Source organism: Lissotriton helveticus, chromosome 1_1, assembly GCF_964261635.1.
Source record: "Lissotriton helveticus chromosome 1_1, aLisHel1.1, whole genome shotgun sequence".
NCBI lineage: Eukaryota > Metazoa > Chordata > Amphibia > Caudata > Salamandridae > Lissotriton > Lissotriton helveticus.
Genome location: NC_136057.1, coordinates 1,659,622,586 through 1,659,642,882, shown reverse-complemented (window position 1 = coordinate 1,659,642,882; position 20,297 = coordinate 1,659,622,586). Strand labels below are relative to the sequence as shown.

Genomic DNA, 20,297 nt, shown 5'->3' with positions numbered 1-20,297 from the left:
CCTTCTGCCATAGGTTTAGGGAATCAAACATTGACTGTTGACTACCTTTAGAAAACAATCGATCCTGCAAAAAATTTCTCTTTTTCTCATCAAAAGCCCGGTTAAGGGCCATTGCAGTTCTACATTATCCTTAGTATATTTATGCCATAATGTATTAAACAAGATAGGTGTAATATCATGCTTTACATACATATCATAACTCGGGCTGCCCTCAGGCGGGGCAGGTTGACTTTCAGCCAAGCGCGTATCTTTAGGACGGCAACAACATCCAAAACAACTCAATTTGCTCACCCACGGCATAGTGATTGTTGTCACTTATTCCTCATTCAGTCATAAAAACGTACTTCCAAACATGGCCATGTTCATACATTCACAACATATTCGACCTCACTCTTATTCAAACATACACAGAACAAAAATACATGTACATACAAAGATATTCAAACGACATGTCTCTTTTTTCTTTCCAAACAAAGAACAAAGCCTGTTGACTCCTGTTCGTGGAGAATCTATCAATTCAGATTCCAGACCAACAGATACCAAAATCAAGCAGTCCAAGGACTACCAAGAGACTGTCGGACAGGTATAACCACAGACTGTCCTACAGACCATCCTGTAGTCTTCCTGGTTCACCCCTTGGACTATTCTGAGAAAGCCCGCTTTCTTAGCACCGCTTCAGATATGTCCCCAAGGCTACCCAGGTACAACCACAGGCCTTTCCGAGACCAGTCTGGCCGGGTGCACACCGTACAAGCCACACCAGGGCGTCCGATAGACGTCTCTACTATCTATATCTTCCCCCGAGGAAGGGACTATGTCCCGAAATGCATAGGGTTGAATTCTCAGAGATTTGTAATTGTGATTTACCTAGTATTGTTAAAACAAACTTATGTGTAAAAAACGGATGTATGACGTTACCACGCATCCTTTTACAACGCCTACCTTTACCACGCAATTTTTACAACGCAGGATCCATTACAACGAAGTACTATTACAACGCATTTTTTTACATCGCATATACCTTTACAACGCATCCCATTACAACGTAGGTATTGGTAAGTATATAATATATTTTTAAAAATGTAATTAATTCAAATTAATATAATTTATTTTATTTTAATTTTGTTTTATTTTTACCCTGTACCTCTTAATTAAAATTAATAAAATTTATTTTAATTTAATTTTAATTTTAATTTATTTTTACCTTGTACCCCTGTACCCAAAAACCTAACCCTGAACCCTAAAAATACCCCTTTACCCAAAAACCCAAACCTAGCCCTGAACCCTAAAAATACCCCTGTACCCAAAAACCCAAATCTAGCCCTGAACCCTAAAAATACCCCTTTACTCAAAAACCCAAACCTAGCCCTGAACCCTAAAAATACCCTTTACCCAAAAACCCAAACCTAGCCCTGAACCCTAAAAATACCCCTTTACCCAAAAACCCAAACCTAGCCCTGAACCCTAAAAATACCCTTTACCCAAAAACCCAAACCTAGCCCTGAACCCTAAAAATACCCCTTTACCCAAAAACCCAAACCTAGCCCTGAACCCTAAAAATACCCCTTTACCCAAAAACCCAAACCTAGCCCTGAACCCTAAAAATACCCCTTTACCCAAAAACCCAAACCTAGCCCTTAACCCTTAAAATACCCCTGTACCCAAAAAATGCGTTGTAAAGTACATGCGTTGTAAAAGTACTTGCGTTGTAATAGTATCCGTTGTAAAAGTATGCGTTGTAAAAGTTTTTGCGTTGTAAAAAATGCGTGGTAATGGTATTTCGTTGTAAAAAATGCGTGGTAAAGGTTACATACCGTAAAAAACTGATGTTCAAGACAATTGAAATATAATTCACTTGTGATAAAGAAACGTATATAAAGTGTATTAAAAATTTACATTTAATATACAAAGCAAATGCGTCTTAGTAGTGCATGTTAGAGTCCTAGTTGCTTATGGTACTAGGCCCCTTGTTTGTCACTTATTTTTCCAGGCAATTTGTCTAGATGACTTTTGACCAGGATATCCCGTAGGGATCTCGCTCTTTTAAAGGTGACCAAAGGTTGAGGAGGGACGTCCATACCAATGATAGTGTCTGATAGGAGAATGGGCCAGTTTTTTCGTAGCATTTTCTTGAGATGGTTTGCTTCAGCTGAGTAGGGAGTTACCATCCGGAACTTACCTACATCAGCTGAGGCCCTTTTACTGCCAGTAAGCAGTTGTTTTCTATGTACTCCTCTCACTTTATGTAGTGTAGTGTCAAGGGTAGCTGGATCATATCCCCTGACTCTAAATCTTGCAATGCTTGCTGCTGCAGCTTTCTCAAATTCGTTGTCTTTTGAACAATTTCTTCTCAGCCTAAGCAATTCCCCGTAGGGAATGCTTTGGACGAGTTTAGGTGGATGGCTGCTGCTAGCAAAGAGTATTGAGTTTCCTGCCGTTGATTTACGGAAAAGAGTGGTTTGCAGAGTCTTCTCCTCAACATAGATCCTCAGGTCCAGGTAGTCCACTGCCACTGGACTAACTGTACCCGAGAATCTAAGATTGACTTGATTGTTGTTGAGGAGATCAATATATCGATTGGCTGACTCTGTGTTTACCTGCCAGATGATGAATAAATCATCGATATACCGGTACCACTTTATGACCTGCCCTGAGTTGGATTCACTCCGGTAGGTTCTGGGCACCCGCTCCTCCCACCAGCCAACGAACAAGTTCGCATAACTGGGGGCAAAGCAGGTGCCCATCGCCGTGCCAGTAAGTTGCTTGTAGTACTGGTCTCCGAATAGAAAGATGTTATGGGTTAGGCAAAACTCGATATTCTCAATAAGCATGATGGTATGTGCTGAGTACCTCAATTGTCGTCTTTCTAAAAAGGACATTACCGCTGTTATACCATCCTCATGCTTTATGCATATATATAAACTGGTAATGTCCAGAACCATAAGTTGATAACTTGGGTCCCATTCGATGTTCTCTATGTGGTTTAGAAAGTCTTGGGTGTCTCTTATATAGGAATCCAATTGGAGTACCCATGTTGATAAAAAGTGATCGATGAACATAGATAGATGCTCGGTCAATCCATTCATGGAGGAAACAATAGGCCTGCCAGGCAGATGTTTATCGTCCTTATGCAGTTTGGGTATATAGTAGAAGGTGGGTGTGACCGGATTCGAGCTTCGTAAAAATAAATGTTCTTCCAGGCCTAACATGTTCTTACTGTACCACTTGGCAATCAGATTGTCATAATCCAGGATGCTTATTTGGTACTCCTTGGCTGTGCCTTTTAGATAGCAGTCCGTGTTTAATTGTCGGAGTGCTTCTTCACAATACACCTCCCTTGTTTGTAGTACTACGTTACCCCCCTTGTCTGAGGGTTTTATGACGATTGTTTGCTCTTGTACTAGTTGTTGTAATGCTTGTTTCTCCATTTTCGTTAGATTGCCTGAGCATGAGCTTTGTTTGGGTCTCCCTCTGAACTTGAGGAGGTCATTAATCATCGCATCAGAAAAAATGTCAATTGCATCGGATGGCATTTGTGGGTTGAACAGGGACTTAGGCTTAAATGGACTCTCTTCCCTGTCCTGTTCCACACCTACATTTGCCGCTCTCGTAGGAAAGTCTGGAATTCCGTGCACTAGTTCACCGGCAGTCTCTTACCACAATTCTTCCAGACACTCAATTGCGGTCAGATCTTTCCCAGTGAGGGCGTCAGTTGCAGTCAACTTCGCGGTATTCCCTTTACGATCTTTCAGATGTGATCTGGTTTTGAAATATTTATGGAGCTTGAGCTTCCGCACAAAACTAAATAGGTCTATGCGTACTTGTGTATACTCCAATTTGTTACTGGGGCAGAATGTTAATCCCATGGTGAGTATCTTATGTTCCACATCTGCGAGGGTCCTTTCCATGAGGTTGACTACTGTCAGATTAGACGCTTTTATTGCCTGTTCATGTTCTTCTTGCGATTCGCCCAAATTCGGGTTCGGCCCCTTCCTTTTCCTGCCTCCCCCGCCTCTACGAGTTTTTCTGCACCTCCTTCCGGGGGTTTGTTTTTGCCTCCCCGGACCCACGACTGTCGGATAATCTTGAATTCGACATGAAAAGGAGTGGGTGTTTTACTCCCTTCAGCTCTTGTGCCTGACCCTTCATCTCCCGACTCGTTTTCGGTGACTTCCGATTCAGAGGTCTCTACGCTAGGAGTGATTTGTTTGGATCATTGATTTACTTTCTTTCTGGGACCATCAAACTTACGGGAAGGTGAGAACTCTTCCCTGTAAGTAATCATTTTCATCAAATGCAAATTTTTCTTGCTTTCGTAACTTGATCTTTTGTTCATATTTGATCAGCCGTGATTTCATTTGGCCCATCATGTCATCCAAAAGTTTCTTATCTAGATCTTCCTTAGATAGGTCTCCTTCTAGTTCTTTAATTTCTTGAAGGGCTTTTTCTCTGTCACTCCACGCATACTTCACCAGTATGCCAAGTGTGCCTCTGCAGTATTGCGCCGTGTGTTCTGCCCAGTCAGTTAATAACTGTGGGTCTGGGTTTTCATAGGAGGGCACAGTATATACCCTCAGCCCTCTAGGGACACGTTGTTCCTCAATGTAGTTTTGTAGGCTGGTGGCCTCCCACCACTTGCGTGTTTCGCGTTCGTAGAGACGCTCTAATTTGATCATGATATCAGTTATTTTGCTTTTAGGTTGTTCCTGGCTCCTGGCAGCTGTGTGGGCGTGTCTGGTGTCTTGCCTTTTAAACATGCCCTTGGCAGCTTCTCGACGCTCTTGTTCACAAAACATGACTTGTGCCATGGCAAAAAGTTCTGGCTGTAAGTAGCTTTGACGGCCATCAAAACCACTGCTCTTGCAATTTACAAAGCTGCCCCGTAAGCTCTGCCGACAATACTGTTGATACTCATACAATTAGAGTACATGCGGTGCGCTGCTGTGCGTGACTCACCGAGGGTGGCATCTTCATGCGGGTTGTTTAGACGCTGGGCATTTTTCTCCTTCCCTCGGCGCGGCATTCCGCATGCATTAGGCACACCATATGGCAGCGCAGCAAGGTCACAGTTTCCGACGGTGCCTCCTTAAAGGACCAGCTCCAGATTTCCACAATGTAGAACGGGAGGCACTCGCGGGCGGGTGCAGGTAAAGCGGTTGCGGACTCCGCTTTCAATATTCAGCTCAAATCCCAATTGTACTAACGTACACAAGGAAAACCGCACTCCGGGCAGCTTGCAATGCAAGTTTCTTATTTTATTGGTTACAGCAACAGCAACAGACGCGTTTCGGCAGAAGTGCCTTTCTCGATGTTACCGGCACTGGTATGAAACGCCATGTTTTATTTGCATTCCGGCTGTCAAATTTAAGGAAGGACTCGTGTTCCACTACTAATGTGGGCGCCATTTTGTAACATATTATTTTGTATGTACAAATCACCAATTATTCGACAATTAATCATCTTAATGGTGTTTCATGATTCGTTATATAAATAAATAACATTTCTGAATCAAAATTAAGCAAAATTAGTTATTTACATAATGATATAACATATATTGCTGTGTATCACCATAGATGAAAGTTTACTAATATATATATATATATATTACCTACTGGCGGTCGCCAGTAGGTAGTTATAGTTGGGATTGTTTTCCATAGGAAATCCGCAACATTCTATTGGGAATAACTTTGGCGCCGGTGGACGAATCGTCTCGAATTTCTCAAAGAAGATGGCCCGCTCCGCTACGCTCCTTCCCTGAAAGTTTGGGGGGGGGGTTGTCAAGCGGGGATGAGATAAAAGGGGGGTCCCAAAACGTGTTTTCCCCATGTTAATTTCCATAGGGCGGTTGGACTCACTTTTAGCCCGAACGGCTGAATGGATTCCCACCAAACTTGGCAAAATTGTAGGGAATGGTAGCCCGATGTGCCTTTGCTATGTCTCAAGATATGTGCTCCAGAGGATTTTGAGTAATTTAGGTTCAAAAAAGTATATATATCTATATGCGCGCCCCGGTACGCGCACCGGGGCGTGCACCTGGCGCGCAACGCGAGTACGTGAGCGGAAAGCTGATTGGCTCTCGGGTGTCTGTCAACATTCCAAACAGTCCGGAGCGGCCGCCATCTTGTGTCTCGGTAGGATCGATACACAAGAGGTGGCAAAAACAAAGGGGGAAATGACCATAAGGGGGCAGGGTAGACCCCTCCTGACCCCCTAGGTTTGATGTGGGGGCTATAAAAGGGCCCGCGGAAAAAAAAAAACGATTTTCACGGGGAGAGCGTCTGGTACGCGCACCGGGGAGCGTACCATGGGTCTGCATGATTAAATAAATATATTTTTAAAGAACACAGCTCTTTGATGAGAATTGGAGGTAGTTCTGAACTTTTTTTTTTCTTCTTTTTTTCTTTTTTTACAACAAAAACAAAAACCGGGAATGGGAAACTGCTCAACAGGAGCAAAAAACAAAAAACAAAATTAGGGCTGGAAACGGCAGCGATGGTTATCCAATGCTCGAACCATGAGCAGAACACTTTGTTCCCCATAGCAAAGTAACTTATCGCAATATCTGCATTTAATAACGCCTTTATTAAAAGCAGGCTGGATGTTGGGAATCTGCTCTTGTGATTGCTCCCTCCCTGATGTAGTTTGTCCTCCGGTTGAAGTAGAGGCCCCATCACTGGGAGCCTCTCGTGCCAGAGCCCTGACACTTTCCCGGGCAAAATTCTGGGGGTGCCTCCTCTCCACATGGCGAATCATTGTGGAGTTACCAAATGAATATTTCTTAGTGAGGTCACCCCGTGACAGGACAGTGTGACAAATCCTGCACTCCACTTTTGGAGCATTTACTTTCTTCTTGTCATCAGGAATAGAAAAAAACTTTCAAATAAAGTGTTCTTTTACTTTCGGCTGAGGAGCCTCTTCATCAAGAAATTAATTGGAGTCATCTTCACTGCTGGATGGTCTGGCAGCCATGATAATCCAAGATTTTATTCCCACAAAGATCCGACAGCAAAAAGGCAGGTCTTGCAGTCACAAAAGTGAAAGAAGAAGTGAAGGAAATGGGTGGGGATTTCATTCTTCGTAAAAAAAAAAATGTTAGCAACCAATGAAAAGTGTTATGTTCAGGTCACATGACCCGACGCGCTTACGCTGCGCGCCCCGGTGTGCGCCCGGGTGTGCGCCCCGGGGCGCGCCCGGTGGCGCTTACGTTGCGCGATCGTAAGCGCGCTGGCGCTTCCGGGTGCGCTTACGCTGTGCATCATAAGACGCATCTCGCGGCTACGCGATACGTCACAATGATGTTTTTGTTCGCGGCAATGGCGCTAACGGGCAGCTCACCGGTACGCGCACCGGGGTGCGCCATAACACTGCGCTTACTGGTGCGTTCACTGGTACGCGCACCAGGAGCGCACCAAGGCAAATTTTTTTTTAAAAAAAAGGGAAAATATACATAAAAAATAGTATTACATAAATATACAATATAGGATTTTTTTATAAAAAATATTATATTTCATAGCTATAGAAATTAGCTATTAAAAAAACCTATGAAATTTAAAGGAAAAAACATAGGTTTGAGGGCCTATATATAGTTAGGAATTAGCATTTACAAAACCAATGAAATTCACTGAAAAAACCATAGGTTTCACACCAGTTATAGTTAGCTGGAAGTTTTACTCGCATAAAACCATTGAAATTCCCACGTTATAGTTAGTTGGACTCACTATAACTTGCGCGTGCAATGCACTGCTGATGACGTCACATATTACATCACTCATGACATGGTCAGTGACATCACTCATGACATCACTGATGACACCATCCTTGTGACAGAGTGACAGACATCCTTTCACTGTAATGTAACCCTTGAAATACATATTCAATAATAGAAAGTAAATTTTTGAAAGAAATGGAGATACCCATACCAGTTACAAAAACCAATTCAATAATTCCACCATCTATATACACATCCACTCATTCACCAACAGTTCTATATAGTCACTCATACATATACTCACTCATCATATGTAGTGATACACCTATACATCCTGTTACACACCGACAGTCATCCAAAAGATACTCTCACACATACTCACACATGCAAATAAACTATTGAACATCCATTTATTTGCATATACAGCTATACACACTACCACCTTACTTCTAAGGAAACTTACACATACTTACTCTCTTAAACAATCACTTATAGAAACACATACTTATTTAAACAGGAAATCTTACAATCCCTCACTCTCACATATACTCACTTATATACATCAATATTCACATATACTACATTAAAACATATGTAGTTAATGATAAAGACACTAGTAAGACAGTCATTCACTCACTAACACACACATATACACACTCATCCACTCATACAGTCCTGCACATATGCTGTCTTCAAAACACATACAAAGAGAGAGTCAGTCATTCATGCATCTATGTGCTAAGTAATACCCCCACTAAACCATACAAACACTCATACTGATACTAAGAAAAACAACTAATAACCCATATACATACATATGTAGCTACTCACCAACCCATGCAGCCACTTATACACAAAGTGAAACACTAATACATATATTTAAATATATATATATTTTTTTTGCAGACTAAAAGAGATTTATTAATGCAGTTTCAGAACCAGGTATGGCAAACTAAATGTGACTCAGAAACTAAAGTACAGCTTATGCAGAATTTGTACATAGTATATATTTATAAGCCTGAACATTGAAAGGGGAAATGATCATAAACCTCTTGTGAAGTCATCGTAGAGAATAATTGTTTTTTTTTTTTTTGCTGTACATTTTCTGATACTTTATTATTTATTATTATTATTTTTTTTTAAAGAAAAACCTTTATTGCACTTGTATATTACACAGCGGATCGCCTACAACCCTGCGGGCCGGCCGCTAACACAGTTTTTGGTTCAGAATGCAGCATCCCAGAGAGTTAGTGAAATCAACAGTCTCAATATAGATCTAAGTAAAGTCGCTGCAAAAGAAAAGTGCTTTTCAAATATCTGTGTCGACGCTGGATGAGGTTTTTGATTGTACTTTTTTGTTCCTTTTTTGTAAAACAACAACAATTAACTTTAACCGTTAGGAATCAGCATTACGATCTTGCATGAATCAACACAATCCGAGTTACATGTTCCTCCCGCGAGAGGTCTATACTAGTCCCCCACCCTTTTGTGCAATTGCTCCCCCTCTATCCTACCCTACACCCGTCACCCACCCCCCAGTTTAGTAAGCCTAATAGGAGAACATGCACCACAACCCTGGCTTCCCCTCTCCCCGCCTTGCACACTCAGCTTTACCCCTCCTCCTCATCCTCGTCGGAGCCCTCTAAATAATTTTCCTGCAAAGGGTCACAAATTTCCCCCCTGTACACATTCCACTTTGTCCATATTTTGTTCCACTTCGCTGGGCAGGCCCGGTTGGAATAAACTGCCCTTTCTGTTATCATCACACTGTCCATATTTAGACACCACTGTGACTTAGTCGGCACGTCTACCGCCCCCCAGCGCTGTGCGATGTCTCGTTTTGCCACCATTAATCCGACCGTGACCCAGAGCCGTTCGTATCTGGAAAGGTCAGTGGAGTCCCATACATTTAACAAGCACCTTCTTGGGGTCTGGTAACAACGACTGGTCCAATGTTTGTGAGAGTGTACGAAGTATCTGTTTCCAGTATTCACGAATCTTGGGGCATTCCCATATGGTATGAAAAAATGTTCCTTCCTCCCCGCACCCACGAAGACAGTAAGGATGAGGTATTCTGTGGATGCGGTGTAGCATGGTCCTAGTGTAATAAACCCTGTGCAGTATTTTGAGTTGCACGAGCCGCATTCGGGCCGAGATGCCCACTTCCCTAGGGGATCCAAGCGCCTCATTCCACTCATGCTCGTCCATGTCGCCAGTGTCACCCTCCCATTTCGCCTTCAACAGGAGTGTGAGATCAGGGAAGTTATTGAGCAATTTGCGGTATGTGAGTGACGTCGCCTTTTCCATCATAAACTCAGTAAGGAGGCGGTCTTCTAATGGCGAGGACTCAGGCAGTGTCGTGCCGGGGGGAAGGGCTACGATCAATGCATGTCGTATCTGGATGTACCTATAAAGTTCCCTGTCACCAAGGTCATAGAGTTCCTTCAGCCTGGGAAAGGGTATCACCTTGTTCCTCTCCCAGAGATCACCCACTGTGGAGATCCCTATAGTGTCCCAGTGTGTGAAACCCTTGCTGTTTCTCATATTGCCCAACATCCCAGAATCCCACAGCGGGGTCATTCCGGTAATCTTCCCCCTCCAACCCAGCGCCGCCGTTGCAGTACGCCACACCTGTACTGTCAGTCTAGTGGGCCCCAGTAGGGCACGGACTTTGCGGTGATCGTACAGTGGTCCCAGCAGGCTTGTCGCGCCCAGTTGCTCCCTGTCCACCCGGAACGCTGGCTCAGTTTGAGGCGCGTGAATCCACTGGTTGATGGGCTTGAGGTGTGCTGCCCAGTAGTACAGTCTTAAGTTAGGTAGGGCGATACCACCGTCGTACCAGCCTCTGTGCAACTTGGATTGCGCAATGCGCGCAGGGAGGTTCCCCCAAAGAAGGGTAGAAACCAGCGCTGCCACTTTCTGGAAAAAACTAGGGGCCACGGGATATATTTAAATATTTAAACATTACTCTCTAATATATGTATTCACTAAGAAAAGGGTACATATAGCTGCATCATGCTAACATAATATAGGTCCGATACTCCTTATGTATGGGAAATCTAGTTTTTATCCCTCACGTAGCACAGTGCAAACACGCGTAGCGGTCATTTTTTGCTTGCTCGCGGTCCTCAACGTCAAGTTGGCGACCACGAGCAAGCAAAATGACATCCCGGCGAGACTTTTCCCTCGTTCGGGATCAGCAACATCAAGTTGCTGATCGCGAGCGTGGAAAATTAAGCTTCCAACGAGATTCTCCATGCGGGGAGGTCAGGTTACTCATTGCGAGTGGTTGCGTATGCTCGCGACCGCTCGCGATGAGAAACTACCAGTCCGTGTTGAGAAATCTGCCGCTCGAGTAAAAATCTACTCAAGCGGCAGAAAACTACGGCTCTCACTGTGCAAGATGCCGTTTTCAATGATTGCACAGTGCCGGATGCTTGTCCGCAGTGTGCAATCATTGCAAACTGCATCTTGCACAGTGCGACGCAGTTCGCATAGCTCGCGTAGTGCGAAGTGCACTTTGCATAGCTTCATGAAGCACTACTTCGCAAACTACACCCAGCCCTACCTGTAAAGTGGATGGTACTCCATAGTCAGTAAAGAGAGTGTGCTTGTTGTGTTCCGCAAAGTCCAACACCACACTCATGACAAGGGGCAGGTCTAGGGCTTCACATACTTTGTAGATTAGCAAGAGGCTGAGATAGAATACTAGGATACCTGATATGCAAGTTGGGCACTCAGTGAGCGAGACACCACTCCCCCCCCCCCCCCACACAATGCTGGGATGTCACCATTCCATAACCCATCATTCCTGGACAGCCTTCTAATTGAGACCCAGAAACGGTGGCACACTGTCAGTGCTTCACCTGATGGCAGGCCTCTGGTGGGGGGCAAGGGGGTCCCATGGAGACTTCAGACATCCCCTTGCAGATTATTCATCGTAATAGGAGCATTTTCACTGTTTGTGCCCTGTTCGCCTTTTTAAAGGTGCATCTGGCGCAAACAATTAAAATGCACTTTATGTGTAATGTGGCCCCAGGTTATTTCTGGTCTTAATTTTGGCATTGCCCCATCTTTACGCCACCATAGTAAATAGGGGGCTGCATCAAAAACAATGGGTGTTGCGGCGGAAAGGCCTCTGCAACACCCATTGCCCGCCCCTTTCACGCTAATTGTAGCATGAAAGGGGTGCTTATTTACAAGGTGGCGTTAAGTGGCTAAATGCCGCCTTGTAAATAGGGCGAAGGATTTATGTCACAGGAACGTCACAAAAAGTGCCATTCCTGTGGCGATAATCCCTTGTAAATATGCCCTTGGTGTTCGGAGATTTTTAAAAGATCGAGTTCCCTCAACATTACGTTTTGTTTTAATGTCTAAGGTGGCACCATGCTGTCAAAGAGCTATGGTGCAGGCTTTTGCTTGGAGCGCTTCACTTTCACATACTGCTTTTCTTTTCAGAACTGCTGTTTTAGAATTTTCTGTGTGCTCTCTATCTTGCATTAGGCGCGAAATCCGTCCATTTGGGGTCAAAGTTTCCATTGTGGAGCCCGGCGCTTTCAAAACTGGTATTATGACCAAAGCAAAGGCAGAGGAGAATTTCCAGGCCGTGTGGGCCCGCGTGCCAAATGACGTCAAAGAGAGCTACGGAGAGCAGTACTTCAACGCCTGTGAGTTCACTGCGCATCTGCTGTGGGGATTGGGTAGCACAAATGCCTCCTTTTATCTAAAGTGTTGTGTTAGTGATACACATTTTCAATTAAGTTATTGCACTACAGCAGCTTCATAAAAACTAGTGTTTTTCCTTTAGTTCAGAATGTAGATAACATTGACATAGGAAAACATTTCCATGGTAGTACAGGGCGACTGAACACCGAAGTCGGTGCTTTAGGATACATTACTGAACTAGTGTCGTGTGATAGATTAAAAATAAATTGATGTTAGATGATGGAGTTACAGTGAATTAATATACTTAGCCATGTGTGCTTCCCATTAAAATGAAATACTACTACATATGGATTTAAGTGTAGTAAAATGTATTGTGAATGCCAACGTTTGTCCTAAAGATCCTCAGGTAGACTGTTACAAAGTCTCCGAAGTTGTGAAAAGGCTAGGTACAGTGTTTTGAAAGACTGTTTCTTTTAGGTTTTGGGCTTTTAGGGGCAAACGTAACTTTCATTTGGCGTTTCTTTTCCCTCCTGGGATGTGTAGTTTATTTTAGACTAAAATGCAAGGCATTGTTGAAAATGAGAGCATTTTGAAAGTGGATTCTGCCTTGTGTGAGAATGGACTGAATACTCATCTTTCGTCTTTTCTTTGCAGACCGCAAATACTTTATTGACCTGGCGACCAAAGGCAGCTCCAACCTGCACCTTGTGGTGGACTCCTTGCAGCACTCTGTCATAGCCGTCTACCCGCGGACACGCTACTCCCCTGGCTGGGACTGCAAGTTTTTCTACCTCCCCCTCTCATACTTTCCGACCATCATCATGGACTATGTGTTGACCCGCTCATGCCCAAACCCTTGCCAATGAGACGCTTCATCTAATGACCATCCTTGAAAATGGCTGCTTCATCTAATGACCATCTTTGGAAATGGCTGCTACCAGAAACGTATGTAACATCATCATTAGATACGGGTGAACCGGTAGATTATTTCCTCAGTATTAACAACTTCATGTCACTCGCCCAACTAAGTGGGAACAACACTGGTTCCTATTCCTGAGGTGAACAACACAAGTCCAAGGGTACATTTGTCTGGCGGTGTTTGCCTACTACATAAGCCAAGACTAATTTTCTTGAAATTTCTAACGAAGAACCAAAACCTTCAAGCAAGCTTTTTTTCTCAGAGGTTCCCAACTACTGAATAGCCTTCAATTGACTTACAGCTGGGTTTCTCCTACACTATTCAGAAAGAACCTCTAACCTCCTTTTACTGGGGTCCTTCAGTCACTCTGCTTTTCCTTTCTATTGCCCTCCAAAAAGAATGTGGAAGGTAGTCCATAGTGGGATGTAAAGCTGAATGACTGCGTAGATGCAGCGACTTGTAGAGACATTTTCAATTTTCCACTTTGTTTAACATAAACGGATGATGTTTTTACGCTTTTATATCACTTCCAGCACCTTGGTTGCATTATTATTTGGGAAACATTACCATAGTTGACGAAATTTCAAGGTGTCTAATTAGTATACCTAATCATAGTCTTCTTTAATAAAGATTTTTTTCCATTAAATTTGGGCGAGTTTTTTTAAGTGTATACATAGGCAACCACCAGTATAGTGCTCTCTGTAAAATGTAGAGCCGCTCTAAGAATATAATTCTGGTCATAGTTAAAAGTCTACTTTCAAAAAGAAGCACGTATAAACCACGTAAGCACGCATTAATTAGGGCAATATCCAACTTCTGTCCAATAAGCCTTTGGGGTGTCTGTGGTCATTATATTATTAGCATTCCACCCCGCACAGGACAATTTTCTGCTTTCTTGCTGGTAAAGTCTGAGGAATCAATGACAAATCCTCATTCTTCAAATAGGGCAGCATTGGACACTGTTTAGTCTGAAATAGCCAATCAGCTTCCAGGAGATTATAATGTTCCTGAATGGCTAACCTGTTTGATGCCGACCCGGTTATACATAATACTTATTTATAAATGCAGCAACATGGCAATATAAAGACAATGGTCTTCGTGTACATGTGAAAGTTGGTGCCGTTCTGTTCACTTGCATGGTGGTCTCAACAAGTATTCAATACATCTTTATTCGGCAGATTAAAAAACGAACATAAAAGGGCATACAGTATCATATACAAATATAATTAGAATAAAAGAAAGAACGTAAAAGCCACAAATTACATGAAAATAACAACAATTAAAACAGAAACCTTCCCTAGGTCACAGTTAGCACACAATACTTCTCCGGAGATTTAGGGCCCCTCTTACATAAAGTGCAACAGTAAAACAAACATGGAGGTCTTAAAGTGCAAACAAATAGCTCAGTGCAGTATTGTGAACTCTAATATTCTGTGCAAGGAGAACTGGTTTAAATTAATATCTCCTTAAGTACTTAGAAAAAATACAGCACAACCTAAAGTGCTGGGTGCTTTGCTTAGACCGACCATCGCATGGGCAAGGAAATGAGTCCAATGAGTTTACCCTCATTTCAGGAAAAGCAACTAAATGGTGTACTATGCTTGCACGTAGTCCTGTGAGAACAAATCGATGCCGGGTGTTGTTAATGAGGGACAAATAATACTAACAGCCTTCCTGAGCATTGATTGACATGTAAAAAGCAGCAGTTGATTTCCTCAGGTCCTCACTCATTCTAGGGATGCCTATACTTGAAAAAGGTTGCTTTGTTAAGGCCCTTGTTAAGAGTTGTACATTTTAGTGGGTGTTCCAGTACAGTTATATCAAATAAAGTACCAAAAAGAAGTAGATCTATACGCTAGTATACGCTAGCCAGGGAATGTTAGAAACATAGTCCAGGGCAAGACGGTCCAACATGACTGATTTAGTAAAGCTCGTTTCATTTCTAGACTAGATGGAAAGCCAGAGTAGTAGGGGTTTCAATAGAAGCTGTTCTTCCAAAAAACACAAACCAACTTCCTTATGGGCAATCCTGGATGAAGCTGAGACACTTAGACATAGCAACAGAAGAATCTTTTCAAGATTTGCTACCTACAAGGGTCCAGAGGAATTAACTAGATCCTAAAGAAGCAGAAACCAAGGGAAATCATAGGAACTCTGGACTAGGGTAGTAGTTCTAAAGTAAGGAGCTGTGATTCCAGAGAACCGCAGATGGGAAAACAAAGGTTTGTGTGGGAGCATGCAGTAAAAAAGTATGAAGAACTGAACCGTGTGCCATATCCCAAAGGAGCATAATGTGAATTCGATGAACCAACAGTGATGAAACTGATATTGTTGAAAACGTAGTGATAAACTAAGATGAACTTAAAACAAAGTTTGTAAGCAACAATGAAAAATTCAGGCAAATTCGGTAGGGAGAAAACAGATCTTTAGGACTCTGGACAAAATACAGAGAAGTAACAAGACAGGTGGCAGATGATAAAATAACTGGCACAGCTCTGGACAAAGCCTGAGTTTACTGAGTGCAAGCACGAGGCTGATAGAAAGGTAGCATATTTCTGGAAATGACCAAGCAATAGAATCCCCATTGTATTTATGCGATTCTAAATAGAACAAGCATTGGCAAAGTCAATGGGTCTTGCCTTTGTGACCTATTGGCTTTGCCAATAGTTTTTAGCCATGCTACACAGTATCTGGACTGCTGTGCAGCATGGCTGAATTTAAGGGGAAAAAAAAGTTTCATGACATGCCCGCCCATGTTATGATGCAGGAGCTTTTTTTAAGGTGGGCAGGCGGGGGAGTAGAAGCAACATGGGGAGGGTAGGGGTAGGAATGGCTAGGCAGCACGTGTGGAGGATGGGAAGAGAACAGCAAATCAACACAGAGAAGGGTGGAAAGAGAACAGCAAAGCAACACACAGTGTGGGTGGGGAACGACAAAACAATACTGGGGTGAGTAGGTTGGAAATGTCACAGCAACACACTGGAGGGTAGGTGGGAATGGCAAAGCAACAAGGGGTGTAGGCGGGAGTGACATGGCTGAGCGCAAGAGGGAAGGGGTGGGGAGAAGCAGTCATGCGAGAGAGCAACAAAAAGTGCAATGATAGATAATCACACATGGGAGAAAGCTTGAAAAGGCACACACTCTAATTGAGTGCGTCACACCAAAGAAAATAGTAGTTCTTTGAAAAGCAAGTAATGGAACCAGAGATGCCAGCCAATCAGAGCGAAGGTTAAGAGGCAATTTTCCATGGGAATGACAAACACAAGATTGACAACCTGGAGCACCAATAAGAAGCAGGAAAATGAGAATGAGAAGAGATGCCAACCACTGGTAGGTAAATCTATACTACTATAATAAAGGAAGAACTTTCAGCCTTTGAGGCGGGTAAACTCGGGAACCACAGCGCCAATCCACACACCCGATACACCGTTGGAATCGTCAGGGTGTGTAGATGGTTATAGGCTATATATATAAAAAAAAAATAAACCTGATTTTAAAAATGTACAGTAAAAAAAAAAAGTAGTCCCTCCGAAGTAGTGCCGGCCGCGACGTGCGTGCTCAGGTCAGGAGCGCGGGGAGGAGCGGCGTCCAGGAGCGCAACGAGGAGCGGCGGACATGGCGCGGGGGAGGAGCAGTGACGTGAGGAGCCGCGGACAGGCCAGCGGCGGTGCGAGCAGCGGACAGGCTGGAAGAGCGGCGGCTGAGGTAAGGGAGCGGCGGACATGGCATGGAGAGGAGCGGTGACGTGAGGAACAGCGGACAGGCGGGAGGAGCGGAGGCTCAGGTAAGGGGACCCATGTCGGGGCAGGCGGGGGTCGGGGCAGGCGGGGGTTGGGCCGGGCGGGGGCACAGGCTGCTGCACAATGTCGGGGCGGGCGGGGTTCAGGGAAGCCTGTTGCACCCGGACAAGGTCGGGACGGGCTGCTAGTGTTGTATATTTGTTCTTCCTTCAATATGGCTAGTTGGTGTCAGTAGGGTTTTCTCTGTAAAGGAAGAAGATATGTTGTACATTTGTGCTTCCTTCAATATGGCTACTTGGTTTCAGTAGGCCTTCCTTTGTGTTCTCACCTTCCTAGTCTCCCATAGTACCTGTGAGTGTTCTAATTTGTATGTGAAAGTTCCAGTCTTGTCAGTTGATGGTCTGGTCAGCTGGTGAGGTGTACTGCTCTGCTGTGCTATCTCAATAAATCGATCTTGTAATATGAAGACGTGTCCTGCTGCCTACCTAACTTACTTGCAACATTTTGGCGACGATCTTGGCTGACCAGACCAGAGAAGCACACCAAGAAGATACAGCACAGCCCTGAGCAACACCTCACACCAAGAACCCACTTCACTGCAGCCAGAAACAAGAAGATAAGCAACTATATATCTTGGAAATGTAAGCAAGCCCCACCGCTTGCATCGGCGGACCTGTGGTGACGAGACATCGTCAGGCCAGTTGGGACAGAAAGCCCATTGCTGAGGGTTTCAAGGGCAACATACTCAGTTTTTCTTGGTTTTTATCGACCAACTGTGGAAGTTTATGAACTGGTAAAACTGATGCATTCAACAACACCCACAGGGGCTTTGAAATGACGATAGACACTGCAAGTACCAGAATGCCTTGTTGGTTACGCCCATTGAGACAGGAATTTTTTCACACGCCCACTGAGGCTTAAATTGAGCAGAAGGTCTAAAGTCATATCATTGCTGTTTTCATTTACAGAGGCTCATGAACAAGGATATGTGATCCGAAACGCGTAGAGCCGCACAATTATTGATGGAAGTTGGGAAGCTGTTTTGTGAGGCCGCCTCAGCAAAGAGAGGGAGAAACTTCTATGCGGGCGAACTCTAAAGGGGCAACTTTGTGTGTGGAAAAATATATATATATATATGTATGTGTATGTGTATATATATATATATTTTTTTTTTTTAAATTTTTTTTTTATATAGGTGTTTTTTACTTGCGGCTAATTACTTCTGACTTGTTTGCATTTCCACAACACCCACAGGGGCTTAGAATTGACGATGGACACTGCAAGTACCAGAATGCCTTGTTGGTTACGCCCATTGAGGCAGGACTTTTTGCACACGCCCACTGAGGCTGAAATTAATTAAATTGAGCAGAAGGTCTAAAGTCATATCCTTGCTGTTTTCATTTACAGAGGCTCGTGAACAAGGATATGTGATCCGAAACGCGTAGAGCCGCACAATTAATGATAGAAGTTGGGAAGCTGTTTTGTGAGGCCGCCTCAGCAAAGAGAGGGAGAAACTTCTGTGCGGGCGAACTCTAAAGGGGCAACCTTGTGTGTGAAAAAAAATAAAAAAATATATATATATATATATATATATATATATATATATATATGTCCCAAGTTTCTCCCTGCTAAGAGAATTAGCCGCACACCATCACGTTATTGCAATTACTTTATTAACGGCTCAGCTTCGGCAAAGTCCTGACATGTTTCAGTCTTCATCATGATGCTGAGCAGGAAACCGGTAAGTCGATTGCACCAATTATTTATAGGTCTCTGCCCGCTGGTGGTTACCCTCAGTGGGTAGACATGTTGCATGCTGGTACTTGCGGTTTGGCTGCCCCTTCTTTTCAATCCCTCCAGTGGGTGATGTCTCAAGTGGTGTTATATTACTGTTGCCGTTTATAACGTGTGTCTCCTAAGTTAATTTTCAGTAACTGCTGAGAACCATGCCGAAGACGGTATTCGGCGGCTGCCAGTTGCCCTTGTCGTTTTCACGAGCTTCCTGGGTGGTTCAATGTCTGGCAGGTACGGCTCTCTTGCTGGCGGTGCGTCGCATTACGGCAGAACCAAGCCGTTGATTATGTCCCAAGTTTCTCCCCTGCTAAGAGAATTAGCCGCACACCATCACGTTATTGCAATTAATTTATTAACGGCTCAGCTTCGGCAAAGTCCTGGCATGTTTCAGTCTTCATCGACCTTTTTCAAAGGAACGCCGTACATCATGATGCTGAGCAGGAAACCGGCAAGTCGATTGCAACAATATATACGCACACCAAACTAAGACGACTCACGAGAAGCCAACCTCAATTTAAGCAAACTCTTTCTGGAAGATTAAAAAGATCAAATCATATCAGCCTCAAATGTTCCTCATGGAAAAACGAAATAATAATCAACAAGAAACTGCTCTACACTGGGACTTAAGTATCTGCCATCCACGAAAGACAGCCGAGGATTTGCCCAGATACTACAGGGTAAAGAAAGCTGCATCCATGGTAACGCAGCAATCAAGTTAAGACAGAAGAAACCTGTCAACTAATGCCAGTAGAAGAGATGCAAGTCACTAAGCAAGCTGCTGCCTTGAGCGAGAGAAAATCCATGAAACAATTGCAGCAAATTGAAGGATACTGCTGCCAGAGTCAAGAAACTCACCGCACCTAGCCCAGCTGCTGCCATCCAGTGATTCCTGTTTTGAAGAAAATCGGCAATAAGAACAAACTTATTTCAGATACTCTTGATGTCATCCTCATTAACAGTTAGTCAGCTGCTGGTGTGCGCGTACTTGTGTGCGCGTGTCCTCTCTTACCTTTTGCCTGCCTAGAGATCCTTCTGATGACGCCGTGGAATCTCCATCCCCCAGATGCATCAAGCACCCATTCTGCGAATTCTAATTTGCGAAAAATACCTAATCGCAAATAAGAATTCGCAGAATGGGATGCATTAAAAACTGCGATAAAAAAATGTGATTTTAGGAAATTCGCATTCGGCGATTGCGGCTGATTGCGAATTTCCTAAAATCGCAGAAAAATCGCAGAATCTCCTTTCTTCCTACCCAAAATTGCAATTTCGCAATTACCGAAATTGCAAATTGCGATCTCGCAAATTGCGAGATCGCAAAAACGGGAAGTCGCATTTTGAGCACAATGATGACATCACAACCAGGAAGTAGCCAGTTCCCTCACTCATTCTGAACACAGAGCTGGAGAGAGGAAGAGGCACAGCAGTGAGCTCCATCAGACACACCCTGCAGCCCCAGTAGAGGACATGC

General features: G+C 43.8%; 1 protein-coding gene across 2 annotated transcripts in view; it reads left to right on the top strand.

Moving 5' to 3' along the window:
- The window catches only part of LOC144830089 (17-beta-hydroxysteroid dehydrogenase type 6-like), a 137,023-nt gene extending 123,085 nt beyond the window's left edge, over nucleotides 1-13,938 (top strand). For both annotated transcript variants that reach the window (XM_078688883.1, XM_078688881.1), the window contains exons 4-5: nucleotides 12,212-12,375; nucleotides 13,028-13,938. In XM_078688883.1, the coding sequence (XP_078545009.1) occupies nucleotides 12,212-12,375; nucleotides 13,028-13,239 (376 nt within the window). In that variant the 3' untranslated portion in view covers nucleotides 13,240-13,938. The remainder of the gene's footprint in view (nucleotides 1-12,211; nucleotides 12,376-13,027) is intronic.
- Nucleotides 13,939-20,297: the final 6,359 nt, after the last annotated feature.